Source organism: Haliaeetus albicilla, chromosome 22, assembly GCF_947461875.1.
Source record: "Haliaeetus albicilla chromosome 22, bHalAlb1.1, whole genome shotgun sequence".
Taxonomy (NCBI): Eukaryota; Metazoa; Chordata; class Aves; order Accipitriformes; family Accipitridae; genus Haliaeetus; species Haliaeetus albicilla.
The window spans coordinates 20730939-20746927 of NC_091504.1; the positions used below are offsets into that span (position 1 = coordinate 20730939).

General features: G+C 40.0%; 1 protein-coding gene across 2 annotated transcripts in view; it reads right to left on the reverse strand.

Annotated features, from left to right (window-relative positions):
• MAD1L1 (mitotic arrest deficient 1 like 1) overlaps positions 1-15860 on the reverse strand; it is a 376699-nt gene extending 360839 nt beyond the window's left edge. For both annotated transcript variants that reach the window (XM_069810261.1, XM_069810260.1), the window contains exons 1-9: positions 15765-15860; positions 14062-14215; positions 12607-12747; positions 10631-10810; positions 9069-9193; positions 8302-8383; positions 6916-7046; positions 5613-5727; positions 4602-4663 (exon numbers count right to left, since the gene is read on the reverse strand). In XM_069810261.1, coding sequence (XP_069666362.1) covers positions 4602-4663; positions 5613-5727; positions 6916-7046; positions 8302-8383; positions 9069-9193; positions 10631-10810; positions 12607-12747; positions 14062-14211 — 986 coding nt within the window. In that variant the 5' untranslated portion in view covers positions 14212-14215; positions 15765-15860. The remainder of the gene's footprint in view (positions 1-4601; positions 4664-5612; positions 5728-6915; positions 7047-8301; positions 8384-9068; positions 9194-10630; positions 10811-12606; positions 12748-14061; positions 14216-15764) is intronic.
• Between the last annotated feature and the right edge of the window lie 129 nt (positions 15861-15989).

Genomic DNA, 15989 nt, shown 5'->3' on the forward strand with positions numbered 1-15989 from the left:
GTACTGTCCAAACCCATGCTTCATTAAACCTAAGAGTTCCTCCAGGTCAGTCTTACACTGTAGGCATCAGGGGGCTGAGACCTGCTTTCCAATATAACCACAATTAGATGCAACTCAAGAACATCCAAGACCAAGACTGGAACCTCTGAACAACACAGAAGAGTCCAAGCACACTACTTTTCTTTCTGATATGTCAGCCTCACCTTTAATTTCCATACTGTATTCCATGGCTCTTCAGAAAAAAACACCTGATCTCTCCATTGCTTCCCTGTGATGGGCATGGAAAACAAATTGATTCTGAAAAGCAATATGAACAAAATGTTTTGCTTTATCTTCCACACACATACACCGAGCCTGAGCTGACAGTACTACTTGCAACAGAAAATGGTGCCCCAAAAAGCAAAGACCTACTTAAATAGGTCATTATCAAGATATTTTATCGCCTTCCAATCCTTGATTAACACCAAAAATCTATCACTGATATAAAATAATTCTGCTGTGTATACAAAGATCTTTGAGCCCAGCAGGTGAAAATGTAAAAACTTCAAGTAGTCACTACTTCCAATTAAAAAATGCAAAACAAAAAACAAATAAACAAAAACAAACAAACAAAAAGAACAACAAACCCCACGTCACACATTACTATATTTTCTCTAAAAAAAATGCTTGGACTAAAACTCCTCTGAAGCTGTTGCTTATGGTCTACCTGTCAGCCTTCACAAATTTGGATAACTTTTCAGAAAAACTTCAACTTTTCAAAACTTGCAGTTTTCTGCCACTTATGGATAAATACAAAGACAAATTTAGCATTAATCCTTGTCAGCTGCTATCAAAGACTATCAATATCTCACTAACTGCCTCATCTTTAAGACATACCTGATGCACATAATTTTGCATCGTTCTGTACTCCAGGGTATATCTGTTTATGGATAGCAAAATCACCTGGCTAATTCATCAGAGGACAAAGGCAATACCAGCCAAACATACACAAGCAGCAGCAAAAAAGGTTCATTTAGATTAAAAGCTCACAGAACAAGAACCCTCATTTTTTATTTGGGTATATTCTGCCGCAGAAGGGAAAGTCAGAATAACAGTGCTGCTCTACAGGATGCAATTCTAAGGCTGTGGGTGGGGAGGAAAGAACCAGGCTGTGAAGAGTTCCTATTAAACAAGAAAAAATGAAGGATGTGTGGTGTAAATATGAGGTTTACAGAGTTGGTTGGAAAAACACTCTGCCATTAGAGAAATATGCAGATTTTTTTCATACCAAGTTACTACCCTAAGTACTAGACAAGGAGACAGTGATTGCATGCATGTAGCATTAAACAGATTTTAAAAGGCTTGATAGCAACAGTGAACAATTTTCCTTAGACTAGCTGACCCTTCTTAAGGTGCCCAGCTGATGGTTTTCACATTAGGCTGAGCCTGCCAGACTGGAGCAGAAAACCAGTTTTCTCCAGCAGCAGGAGAAAGAATGCCATCTCGTGGATGGTTTTGCACACTGTCATCCAAATAAAGCACCCACCTTCTCTCACACACAACCTTCCAGAAATATTTTTCTGTTAAAATACATGTTGCATAATAGCAGTCAAGAAACTACCTGGAAAACATCTCTAAGCTAATAGTCCAACTCTGAAAAAACATCCAAGTCTGTCGTTATTAACATGACAGTGAAGATGGTGAACAACTCAATTACACAAATACCAGATTTTGAAGAAATACAAACTGCATCAGCACATCCTGGAGTGACAGAGTATAAGCAGATTGTTTTCTCCACACAACTCTTTTCTAATAACAAAGTCCTACAACAGCCATGCACGAATATTCTTCTCAAAGACAGTAAACTCCCAAATAAATAGGACCTTCTACTCACAAAGCAAGAATTTCAAAATTTAGTGTTCTTTCCTTTTACAGTTGAAACCAAATCCTACAGCAGGAGTATCAAGTCAGAGCAAGACATGACAAATGTATGAAAATCCCTGGCAGCATAACAGTAACATAGAAAAAAGACCTACAAGACAAAACTACATCCATGATAAAAGACAGAGCCAACTATACCGGAAAGTATGCAGGAAGAAGATCAAGATATCAAAAGGACATATAACTGAACACAAAAATGATTATGTAGATTCACAATGTTTATACATGAACCATACATAACTATGGTGTGTATTATTTTATTATCTGGGTATTGTGCAGCTGACAAGTATATTATATAACGTTTGTGTAAGGCAGGCGTAATTCCAAGGGTAAATTCTGGAAAGAACACTGCACAACAGCAATGCAAACACACCAACATGCTCTAGAGCTAAAGCTGTCTTTGTTTCCATAGTTTAAGAGAGCAAGAGGAAAACCCAGGAGCTTACAAGTAGAATCCAGAACTAGCAAACATAAGATTAGCCTTTGAGTAAACTGTTAATGAACTTGTTTTCCCCCCAAAAGGTGAAGCATTAGAAATACTTAGCTCTTTCATTGTTACCACAAAGATACCAGTACTAAAACCAGTAGGATTACCACCACAGTCCTAAAAGCTGCACCTCCTTTCCAAGTATTATTACATAAAATTACACTGAAAGGTCTGATCATAAGCCAATCTGACAAGAAGCCTGCTGGGACCAGGCAATCAGTGAACAGAAACCACTGAGAGCAGACACAGAACAAGCCCTGTGGAAGGGCTGAAGGAAATGAAAACCCATCCTCTCCTAAAACACCACATGCTGTATGCACTTCCCTTACATTCTTTGTACCAATGAAGAACATGATAAGAAAAGATGAGAAATCCTAATGCATTCCCTTTTTCCTTCCTTATCTAGTTATTAGCAAACAGCACATTGCTCCGGCTCTTTGGGACAACCATCCAACTTGTTCCTAGTTTCTTCTACTATGAGATGGGCAATTAACTCGAACTTTTACCAACAGCATACGCCAGGAACATAACTGGGACAACGATCTCTCATCATCTTCATAACCCTGACTGAAAATTAACGTAATTCACGCTGTAAGAAGTCTGAGGGGAAAAAAAAGGGGGGGGGGGGGGAAGGGGGCGGATCATCCTGTTCCACTTGCTACAATTGCATGCAAAAGATTATTTTTCTCAAGAACAATCCCCTTTTCTGTATGAGAAGACGCCATTAATAGCACTAAACAATATGGCCCAATCAAAAACCTAACACTTTACAGTGAATATTCTGATTTTAAATGAAGGAGTTATTAGACTTCAACAGGCAGAATCACTTGGTTCCATTTCTCTCCCAGTGTGAAATTACCTCATTAAACCTTTAACAGCTTGAGGTAAGTAAAAAGCTTTTACCCCACTGTCTGACAGAACAGGTTTTGTGAAAAGGATTTGTACTATTTCTGTCCATTCCTTGCCATAGGAGATTTAGCACAATTCTAACTTCATCTAAATGTATGTATCCTCAGCAGATGCAAGAGAGAATCTCAAGCATGCTACCTACTAGCATGCCTCTAGAAAAAGGTTCATTATCCTCATTAAGCAGGAAACACTGAGAAAATTAAGGGGGCTTTCCCAAGTCGAACACAAGTATCTTTTACATGAAGCAGTAATGTGCCCAAACCATACGTGCATATCCAAACACTCCCACTTCCAAACAATCCCAGCAGTGCGCAGACATAGCTCTGTTGTTGGGCACGTGTAATGAATGGGAAAAAAACAAATGGTAAAATTAGGTTCTGCAGTTCATGTTGCAGCTCAGGCCTTGATCCAATATGAAAGGTGATCTGTACTATAATGCTCACATCAAGACAGTTATTTACAAAGAAACATCTCTCCTTCTAGTGTAACAATAATGTAAATATTTAAAGAAAATAAAGCAGTACTGAAACATATGACACATAAAAACACTGTAGCTACACAGAAAACCTTCTGCAGTGGAAGAAAATGATCAGATGATGTACCATTTCCAGCCCTTCTTTATACCACATACATACCAGAGACCTTAAAAAATCTGGTTCAATGCTCCAGATGTCAGAGTCGTTAAGTAACAGTACACAAAGAGACTAGCTAGTGTTACAAAACTCGATTAGGGGGGCAGGGGTTTTTCCCCCCCTTTTATAAGAAACTGAGTTTACTCCATTTCTCATTTGACAAAATAACTAAGTTGTTAACTGTTCTTCAGCTGCTTTAGGGAAGAAAAGTCACAACAACATGATCTGGCAGTTTATTTTGATATCCACTTTTCACAGAACTCATATTTACAACAATTTGTCACAAGTAACATGCATTTTCTTCTCTGGACATATCCTAAAATTCTTAAAGGTTCACTTATTAAGCTAGCAGAATCTCTAACTAAACATGAATGTAGCTATATTCAAGAAGTTCAAAGAACTCAAAATTGAACCTCGGCCTCATAGACATTGGTCAAGCTGACTCAGTGAAAAACATTTGTTAGTGCCCAAAGATACTTTATAACTGTGTATTCTATGGTTCTTCTCATATGTAATAAAAAGTAATGTAAGAGCTTCCACATGAAGAAGAAATAGCAAGAAAGTATGACCAACACACTTCAGGGATAAGCTGATGAAGAGGAAAGGAAAGTGGTTTAAAAGTTTTACCTTCCTCCAGAGCTCTGAGCACATACCTGATATTCAAGCCAGTGCTCTGGTCCAGTTTCTCCCAGCTTTTTAATTTTCCCAGAAGTTTCTAAAGTAGAGATCAAATGAAGAATTAAAGACAGACAAATGTTCTAACAGCTCATTTTCCACACAGTTTTCTCATAATCCTCCATTCAAAGTCAGTGTCTTTCCTTTTCCTCCTGTGGATTTCATTATCTGCTTATCTAGCACTTTGGTTTGCCATTCTCCAGTCCTCACAAACATTTTCCTTGTCACCACAGCTCTATGCCACACAGAACCCATGTTATACTTCAGCACTATAGATTATCTAACCCTGTGAGCCACCATCACTGTAGACCTTAGTAGACTAGATTCTTGGCAGCAGAGAAGAAAACAAGCTGTATTCTCAACACTGGTTCTGTAGCAGCTGAAGTGCCCATTTCTCCTCTTCCAGTTTCTCCTGTAACTTTTTACTTTCAGTCAATACCAAATAGCATTATCTAAACCTGATCAGACACCAGTATAGTTCTGCAGATCAAGCAGTTTACACAATTAGGTTAATCTCTTGACAATTTGCTGTATGCTTGATATAGGGTGGGATGGAAGCAAGACAATCTTATTCATCTGAGACCACATTCTGGCCCTGCTAGCATTAGCAGCAATCCAAGTGTGTATCAAGGTCCTTACCACGTGCCTGTTTGGCAACACCATGTCTGGGCAGAGCTTAACGCCAAAAAAAACATTTCCAGCAGAAGAAAGGTAAAAGAGAAACAGCAAGGCCAAAAAAGACACTATGATGAGATTGTTCTTTACACAAAATCTCCAGCTGAACAGTAGATATCCTTTTGCCTTTTTCACTTTTACTGCCATAGTTCCCTTCATGCTGACATTTAAGTTTGGGAATGCCTGGTTCGAACCCATTAATTAAAACTGGTATCATATCTCAACTAACACAATACAGGAAGACCCTACAAGACAGACAGGACACAAAGGAAACCCCTATTCTGCTCGTCCTCCAAACGTTCCCAGCTCCTCACCTCATTTTCCAATTCAACAGTCACTAGCTGTGCTTGGACTTTCTCATAGCGTTCCAGTTTTCTTTGGAGACCTTCTACCTCCTCTTTAAGCAATCCATTGTTTTCTTTCATTTCCCTATGGTGAAAAGAGACAACAATTAAAGTGCCATGCAACTCAATTCACTCTCGCAAACTTCCAGATACACATGGAATTACAAGGGAATCATATGACACTGAACAGACATTCAACTAACTCATTTCTACAACCTTCACTGCAAAGCCACTGCTACATAAAAACTGTAGCTTTACTGAACTGATATTTTTCTAGTGCCATCCTAATTATGTCCAAACAACCTGAAGCTTTGTATCTGCTTTACCAATTGGCAAAACAGCAAGCGGTAGATACTCCAGCTTTTTGAGTACTCTGTGATGACTGAGCAAGCATTGAGACTGCTTGTTTCTACTTTAATAGAGGTGTGCAAAGTTGAGATAAAACTGTTTTTAAAAAATGACCTTTAATCTGTTGATATCATGCTTCTGTTCACAAAAAACAAGCATGAGAAAAGATTCCAAGATAAGGAATTTAAAACGATAATGAAACAAGAACAAACCCAAGTTACTTAATTTTAGAATAAGAAAAAGCTGGCAAGATCACTCATGTAATTTAGGCTTGTTTTCCTTTTTTTTTTTTTTTAAGATGCACTGAAAGATGGAAATTAAGTTTACCCTTAACAAAAAAAAAAACAAAAAAACCACTTTAAGGCAAGTTATTTCATAGCACTTAGGAAATTAATTTTTCAAATTAATTGCCACTTCAGAAACCCAGAAAGTCTACTGTACCAACAGCTATATCAGAGATCTTTAGAAATTTAAACAAAAGACTTTCCAAACATTATGCTAGAATAACAGGCCCTTAAAATAGCAGTAACAATAACTAAGCAAAAACAGTTATTAAAGAAATGTTCAGCTGTCTCTTCTCTCTACAAGGATTTCTTTCCCAAAGCTGTACAGAGTTGATCACTATCTTTAAACATTGAATTTTTTTCTAACAAACGGATATCACTATCCAGAATGATCAATACGCATTCTGTGAGGCTCTTGCTGTGTTCAGGAAGATTACCCAGATCTTGTCAAATCCTCTCATCTAGTAACCATCACAACACTGCTCAATTCACATACAGTATTTATATGAAATATTTAAACATCCTTCTAAAGTTTCCCATATCAAAGCTCAATAGAGCGATTTGAAAGTGCATATAGTGCAATTGTAGCAGGTACGGCAGAACACAAGATAACCCTCTCAATAACTGAACCCTTCTTTCACCTGAAGTAGGCATTTTCCTCCCTGAGTTGGCGCAATTCCCGCTCCATTTTTGGGAAACGGGCCAGTTCTGCCTTCATGTTCTTGACAATTAGAGCATCGTGTTCCTGCTGGGAGAACTTCTGTTCCAGATCCTGGAAAACATGGGATGACAAGAGGACAGCAATGATTAACTTGGAACTCATAAGAGCTACTTTGCCATTGTACTTTTTAAACTCAAATCAATGACTTGAATAAAGTTGGAAGGAAACTCAGTAGGTCATCTGGTCCAATCCATTGCTCAAACTAGGGATGACTCTTGTTCCACTTGTAACACCTGGGCTGACCTCCTCTCTACACCTGTTTAGCCTAAGTTCATAACAAAAAAAAGATCTCTGCTAATCATTAAAAGGACCTCCTTCTATTGACAAAACCAAATCTGTGGTTTTCTTGTCCTCTATCCCTCTGTCAGTGAAGTGCAGAGAGGGGCACTTGGATGACCTGCAAGAATTAGGAATGAAAAGAAACACAACCATGCATTTTAACATTATGATAAACGTTGCTTTTTTTTCCTCAAAAAAAAAAAAAAAAAAGTTTATTTAGAGCTGTATTGCAGTCTGATATCCTGTTTCCCGACCTTTTCCTTCAATGAAGGAAGTCTCTTCTTGCAATCGCAGAACCAACAATGTGGCTGGCATTCAGTGCAGCTTTACTTGACACCAACCACAGGCAATGCCACTATCAGCATCTGCTCAAACCAAAGTAACTCTCCAGATCTATTTCTCCCAGGAAGATGAGTGTAAAAGCTACACTCCCACCAACGTACATGTTAATTTGAAAGAACATAAAGCATCTCTATACTCACATTTAAATCAGTGTGGTTTTGAAAGCTTTGCAACTAATTGCACTTTCTAAAAGAGCTAATCCCAACTCCAGAGGAAGGATTTTCTGGGAAACAGAAAAGTAACTGTAGCTGCTAGGTTCATCCTCCACCATTTGAAAAAAGATTGCTCTAGAAGCAATCTTTTGCAACGCAATCTTGTGCTCTGGCATGAGACCAAACAGAGCATTCCTCCAGAGCACTGCATAAGGATATAAATCACCTTTCCATGGAGAAAGCATGGGTGGGTAATTTTTCCAATCAATTGATACAACAAAGGTGAAGAACATCACATTACAGCTAATTTTAGGTAGCCTGGTCCATCCATCTGAATTTAGCTAACTGTAGGTAGCCTCGTCCATCCAATTGAATTTAGCCAACTTCTGCTCTTGCTGGCCACCGGATCAGATTCTTATATGACAGACTAACCTTTTATTTCTGCAATAGTCATTTTTTTTAAAAACATTGTTCTGTTCTTCCATGGAATAAATTAAAAATTAAAGCTTTATATAGGCCACAAAGTTTCTTACCTTAATCTTCTGTTCATATTCTGACAGTAGGGATTGGCTTGCTTGCAATGTCTGGATTTGCTGACTAGCCTCTTGCCATTTTCTATTAAACGTAGACACAAGAGCCATTTACCACCCAGGAATCACGTACCAGAAACAACCTACATGCAGAAGCATCTCTGACAAAGTTTCAAACACCACTAACGAGGTATATGGTACTGTTATAGAAGATTGTCTCTCGCACAGTTTCACACTTATAACGTCTCTCTCTAAATTAGAGACAAAAATACCCATTTTAATAAAAAGATGCATCTTGAGAAATATCAAAAAAAAAAAAATCAAGCCACCTTAACTCTGAAACCAACAAATATACACTCACAGTAAATAAAAAGCACCTTTGAAATTGAAGAGTTGAACTTAGTAAGCAAGGAAAAATATCTTTCAACTATTCCTCAACTATGATTTAAGGCTTGATATTTTTGTTCTGTTCAGTCTATAAAGTTCAGATTAGCCTTTCCCACCCACATGCCTTCTGTTAACTCTCTACCATGAACATGAGACATCGCTGAGATTTTAAGCTCAAGTATTTTTTTTTCTCAAGGTACAATTAAATTGCACCTCAGAGCTAGTTTCAAACAACAGTTATAACCTGCACATCCAGATCAAAGAACCCCTTTGAAGAGCGGAAATCAAACACTGTTGAAAGTTCTCTGAGTGACAACAGCTGCAAAAGACTGAAGTTTTATTTGCCTTTTTCTCCCTACAGTCATTCATCATCCCCTGCTTACTTTTGCTGAACATCCAGCTGTTCCATCAGTTCCTGCTTTTGAGAGTCTTGGCTTGTCATCTGCATCTCTTGATTCATTATATTCCATTGCAGCTCTGATATTTTCCCTTTTAATATAGTGATTGTCTGAATTAATGGAAAGAAAGAATAAACACACAAGGCTATGACTCTCCAAGATGGACATTATGGATAGTGACAGACAGAAATCATATCCAACTAAAAAGTACAAACACTGAATCTAGAAATAATCCCACCTCTTGCAAACCTTCAGACCTGCAAAATTACCTCAAAAACAAAGGCAAGAGAAAATCATTTAGTCACTTTCATGTGTCACCCGAATTGTCATTTCCATTACCTATTAAGTGGGTGACCTCAAACTGACAGGAAAATATCAAGCTTCAAAGCTAAATGATGATAAAACATAAGTGTATATATTAAAGTAAAAAAATTATCCCACAACCATTCCCAATATATTTTGTCTGGGTTTCAAAATTGAAAATGTCTGGATTTGCCCCAACCAAATACCAGCTGTATTATGCTTTCCTTAAAAGTAGAGACCAGTAGTTTTTAAATTTTTGCTCTAAATATTTTAACTCTAAAGAAAAATTCACAGATTTGCTTCAAATAGCCATTACTCGGCTCCCTTTAACAGAGAGAAAGAGAAAAATCTCAAAACATCACATATGTAGGGTGTTTTCTAGATAGAGACACATGTAGGGTTCTCATCTTGATACTGATGGATGTGGATACAAAACGAATACAGAAATAGAACTGCTGCACACATTTCATACATAGGTTTCTTTTCTCCCACATGCCATCGCTGTCTCCCTGTTTTTATCACTGATAACTGGCACGTTAAAGCTGTTTACCTGCTTTATCACATAGATACATTTCCAGGAATGCCTAGGCAGGAAGAAGGCTTAAGGACTTAGTGGTTGTTGATCCACAACTGGTGCAGGAAACCAAATTAAACAGAAAAGTTACAAATGAACTAGCTGAACTTAACTATAATGATATCTGAGAAGGCTGAGGGTTGAGAAGATGGTCTGTTCATCCAAAAGAACTGAAATTATTATTCAAGCATTCATTCTACAGTGGAACACAGAGGCATTTAAGACACTTCAGAAGACATACTTGGTACATAACTTTGGTGTCATCCACTCTGCAGTTATCCCTACTTCCCTGAACACCTTCCCATCTTATCTCCTCCATCGTTTCCCCTTTCTACTCAATGTCATGTAGCCTGACTTCTAAACCTAGATGCTGCATGTTGCCTTGCACTTCTTTTCTCCTTCTCCATATCAACTTGTCTAAGAAATCTCTTCTCATTGTTAATTAACACAGCAACATCTTCTGACCTGCTCACTCATGTCTGGACTTGGTTAGGTTCTAAACTTTGACAGCAAAGACGCACACCACCAGGGCTTATTCATTTCCAGATGATGAACATAGTGATTCCAATTTTATTTTATTTTTTTTAAATCAGAAAGGGTATTTTCAATTCACAAGAACTGCAAAGTCACCTGAAGCTACGAACGGATTAAAAAATTACTCTGTTCTTACTTCATTAGCTTCAGCTAATTTGCTCTCCTTCTCTTGCAGCTTCTTACTCATTGTCTCCATGCTCTTCTTATAGGATTTGTTCATCTCCATTTGTTCTTTCAGTTTATTTTCAGCTTCTGTTTCCCTTTCCTGATATTGCTTTATGCGTGTGAGCAGCTCCTGGTTACGGTCAGCCTCTCGCTTGCAAAGAAAAAAAATTGAGAGAGACATAAGAAGAAAGTAGCACAAAGGTGAAGCCAGTTTTGTTTCTCCTGTCTCCATTCCTCATTACTGTGGTCACCAAGGCATCATTATGCAGCAATGTTACTTAGACCATAGCTTTAAACTTTGCACTAGCAAGGGCAAAAATCTTACCAGCAGCAACTCAGTGTCAAGGAACTACCCAGGGCAACGGAGCTAGAAAATTAAGAGATGGAGTCTTCCAAAACTCTTAGACTGAGACATGAATATGAGAATACAGACGTGACTTCGCAGACTCCACTGCACGCTCTCCAGTGGATCAAAGATGAAAATATTTGATGCTTCAATTTAAAGCTGACCCATGCATAGCAAATTGACTTTCAGAAACTCAGATCTCAACAGTTGGGTTAACAAGACAAACTTCCCTCTGCAATTTCTGGAAATTTACGAGACTATTTTATAGGAAAGAAATGGGGTTTAAATGCATGGTATTATCAATGTATACAATAAATGTTTTTGCACTCTGACAACCCTTCATACACCATTTCAGTTTATTCCTACCACAAATTGATTAACATTTATTGAAAAAACATGTAGTAAATTGCTTTGCTAATCAAAGCAAATCGAGACACGGATTTACATAGTAAGCAAGGATTATGCAAAGCAATGTGAGGTTCCTAAAACCTTTATCCACATGACTCAAAAAAACCACAGAATCTGAGCAGGGTAATTACCACAGTGCTGGATTAGTGCTGCTCCCTTTTTTTGTACCAGTATTTCAAGGGTTTCTGTGACTGACTCAGCTACATTCCAGTTTGAACTCTTTGTGGTTTAATCCCACATCACCTGACTTCAGAGGAACAAGGAATTTAGTCACTGACTCACTATTTCACAATTACACCCTAAATCTGTCACCCAGCACTCTTGTAAAATAGAACAAAACATGCTTATTATTTTTTAAAGACTTCTTTTTAAGTAATCAGACACATATAAGACCTTTATTATGCTACAAAACCCACAGATCTACTACTTATTTCAGTAACATAGTTAAGCAAACATATGTGGGCATAAAACCAGAAACCAATAAAAGCTATTAGTCCCTGAGTGAGGCTCACTTTTATCAGTGCAAGCTCTCTTGTGTGACAGTGCATGGTTGGCACTGCTGCCATTCCAATTAATTACAGTCACACAAGCTAAATGCTTGCAATTGTGCCAGCAGAAGTTTAAATTCAACTGGGAGAAAAATGCTTAAATACTTCTGGGAGAAACAAATAACAAATCCCTTTTATTATTGCTACCCATGACAACTTCAGTGCTAAACTAACAGAATATAGTGGTCTGATCAATAGTTTGTCAACAAAACAAGGCTTCGATGTTCACACTCTTGTGTACATTAGCAAGTTAGTGCAATGTACTGCAAGGGTATCTGTAGAGCAAAGCAGTTGGTGCTGGGAACTTGACACCTGCACCACCACCACCACATTTGCAGTAAAGCCAAATGCAGTAAATGCATTCCAGGAGCATTTACTACAGATTTGCTGAAGTCTTGCTCTGAAGACAGTGTCCATTATCAGTTGGAGAACACTAGGCTTGCTCCTGGACTGCATCTTTCAGTTTAGTTTCATCCAAAAAAAGTTGACTATACACATTCTGAGGCACACCACTGCAAACCAAAGCACAGCACATGAGAAGTCAAGAGCATATCCCTGATCCAAACTAAAACACCAACGTAGATGCACTACATATGTTCTGACTTAGGCCTATGATATCAAGCCATCTGCAACCGTCATACTTACCTCATAGTTTCTGGCATTGGTATTAGCTGCCTTCTCTAGCTCAATGCGAGCTCGTTTGTGGCTAAGTTCCATCTGCATTTTCTCTCGTTCCACCTGCAGGAGCTGGGATTTGGAGTGGATCTGCCCAGCTTGTTCTTCCAACTGACCAGTTCATGTGTGAAGAGGGACATTACACACCATTAACAGCATTGCAATAATATCAGTATCTCCCACCCTGTACTGTTCAGCTGTCACTTGCATGCCATTTTACAAATTACAAGGAAACTATCACCGTATTTGTGGTACTTCTCACACCAACTGCAGATGAGGAAACCAAGAGTTCAACACCACACTCAGAAACCCACATCAAATCAATGTTAGTTGGAAAGAAGCAAATTCCAAGTTCTTAATTCAGAATTTCTCATTCAATCTCTAGAGGTACTCTGACAAAATGTACTTCTCTATCTAAAAAAAGGTAATTGTTAACTCCCCAAGCCTCATAGAAGTAACAGCAGCTAATCAAGAAGCAGAGATCATGCTCCCCATGAAATTTAACTGATGAGCAAAGTAACGTTTTTCCACTACCTGCTAGCACATTACGCTTCATTTTTTCATTCAAATTACCTTAGAGCACAGACAATATTAACACGTCTAATATTAACAATATTAGACAATACCTCACATCTAAGCAATGTACATTCAACACACAGCTAATGAAGACTGTCTAACCAACGAGTCTCCTCTAACCATCTCTGTAACCAGAGATGTACCACAGACAGAAAATGCATAGAATTTTGTCAACACTCCAAATGCAAAGCAGATTTACATTAAAAAGAAAGTAAGCTTATTTTATACTTAGAGACTGAAATAGAAATTATATTAAGATACAGAATACAGAAACTTCATTCCAGCCTAAAAAATATCCATGATCCAAGATGTCAACTTATGTCATGCTTTACGAGCATGAGGCAGCTTACAGAAAAAAGTCAAAAAACCCACATGGATACGAACAGAAGTGGACAAGAAAGCACAACTGGTTAGCTCATCAAAGCCATAGCACAATGCAAGTCTCCTGTACGTGTCCAGGCAAAGAAACTTTAAGGAAGATTGTGAAAAAAGGTAAAAAAGTGACTTACTAGAAAAATATTAGCAGATACAAAGCTCCTTTGTTTAGCAATATGAAAACAACTTACAATTTAATTTCCTGAGCTGGTATACAGATAACTAGCAGGGAAGAAATTCAAAGGACCTTAAATTTTTACAAAACAGAAATAAGTATGTCTGACATTTTAAAAAAAATTAAAGATTCTGGAATGTTGACCAAAAGCAAGCTTCCATTAGTGAGCTTGCATGAATATCAATTTTAGAAAGAATGGTCAGATCTTAATTAAATCAATCCCAATTCCTGGAATCAAAAGGAATATACAACCACACTGAAATGATACTGCAGGCATCACCAAGCTGAAGACACCTCACCTGCATCCTCTGCTGGTACTGAATCTGTAAGGAGCTTTGAGAAGATCCTGGCGTAGCCAGCCCAGACACCCCCTCCATACGCTGTGAAATAAAGTTGTTGAGGGATCTCAGTGTGGAGAAGACAGTAGTATTATCTTCCAAGTCCTCCATGGCTCTGGAAATACACAGAAAGTCATCAGCAAAACATTCAGAGCAACCTGCTGTATACTGGCTGCTTTGCTAAAAAAAGACTGCCCTGAGGAAACACTAAATGCAAGGTCTTCCAATTTACAGGGTACAAAACCCAATCTGTTAGTCACTGCTGGGATCCACAGATCACTGCTGGGATCAGCTTGAAACAGAAAACAGTATCCAACCAAGGCTGAAGCTGTAGGTCTCCGAAATGAGAAACTGATGCAAGACAGCCTGTTCTTCGCTGAGCTTTCTACCTGAAATGGTTTGATTTTATTTAAATACATTCTCCCCTGAATCTCAGCCCATAAGCGTACAATTAAGAGCTGTCATGAGTCATACAAAATCAAATTCTCCTCTCCTATACAATCAAGATAGATTCTGGGATACAAGTTAACATTGTAGGACATGAAGATCTACAGCACCTAACACTAACAAACAGAACTCAATACTCTTCCTCCAAAAGTTTGAGGCTGATGGGGGGGGAGAACTAATTCCCTATTAGCAGCAAACCCTTCCCTCTACACAACTTGGTTCTGGTTTCCAAAAAGCACTTTGGAACCTAACTTGCAGCAACAAGACTTCCCAAGTTCACAGATCGCTTCTATAAGTAAAACAGTGCCTCCTCGGTCATGTAAAAGTTTTTGCAATTCTTCCTTCAAATTTGGAAGGGTACTAACTAAAAGGCCAAAACCAAATCATGCCTGGAGCTCAGAAAAGCCTTGAGGAAGCCTTCAGTGAGTCCCTCTGGTGACTGCATGCCCACAAAGCCCCAGAAGCACAGAAGAAGGTTAGGACCAGGAAAGGCAACCCACCACTTTGACATAGGCTTGTACCAGAGACACAGACTTGGTGGGGGCTAACTTTCGGGCTCATGCAGTCTCAGGGCAACACAGCATTTATTCTTTGGATGTATATCATCACAAAGAGGAGACACAACAGAAGCACGCAGGCAACGCAAAAGCCAAAACCCAAACGAAAAAGTTTACTCAAAATAAGTACTTCAGTACCGCAAGCAAATAAATTCAAGAGAGACCACGGCCAACAGGTAACCGTGCCCCAGCAAGCCTATTTTGAAATTAAGAACAGCGCTAAAAATTAAGAAGACACGTCCCTCCCACCTCCCCGCTGCAGAAAACCCTTCGGCAAAGGCTCCCTTCCAGGGCACCAAGGGACCCCCCACCCCCCGGCAGCGGCCGCGGCGGGCAGGGGGCTGCTCCCCCGCAGCCGGGCCGCCCTGGGCACCGCGGGGAGGGGTTCGCCCTCACAGACCTCCCCCGTAGGGCGGCAGAGGGAGAGCGGGGGCCTCGGCGGTCACCACAGCCCTACCCCGCTTGCGGGGACGGCGAGCGGCCGCCCGGGGGTGGGAGGAACGGGGAGACGGCACAGCCTCCCTTCGCCGCTCCCACACCGCCGGGCTCGGCGGCCAAGGGGCGGTGAGCGGGGTGGGAGGGCCGGGCCGGGCCGGGCCAAGCCGAGCGGAGCGGAGCGGAGCCGGCGGCCTCCCCGCCCGCCCTCACGCGTTCCCTCACCGGCCGCGGGCGACGGCGCGCGCCCCGCTTGGATCTCCCTCCTCGCCCCGGCGCCGAGATCTCACGGGAACTGGCGCCCAGCTATCGCGAGAACAGCGGCGCCGCCCGCCGTAACGACGGGAGTAGGCGCGCAATCCCCCCCCGCGGCCTCCCCGCCGTGCCGTACCGTAACGCTCCGTCTCGGGGCGAAAGAGCTTCGCGCTCAGCCTCCCCAATCCAAAAAAA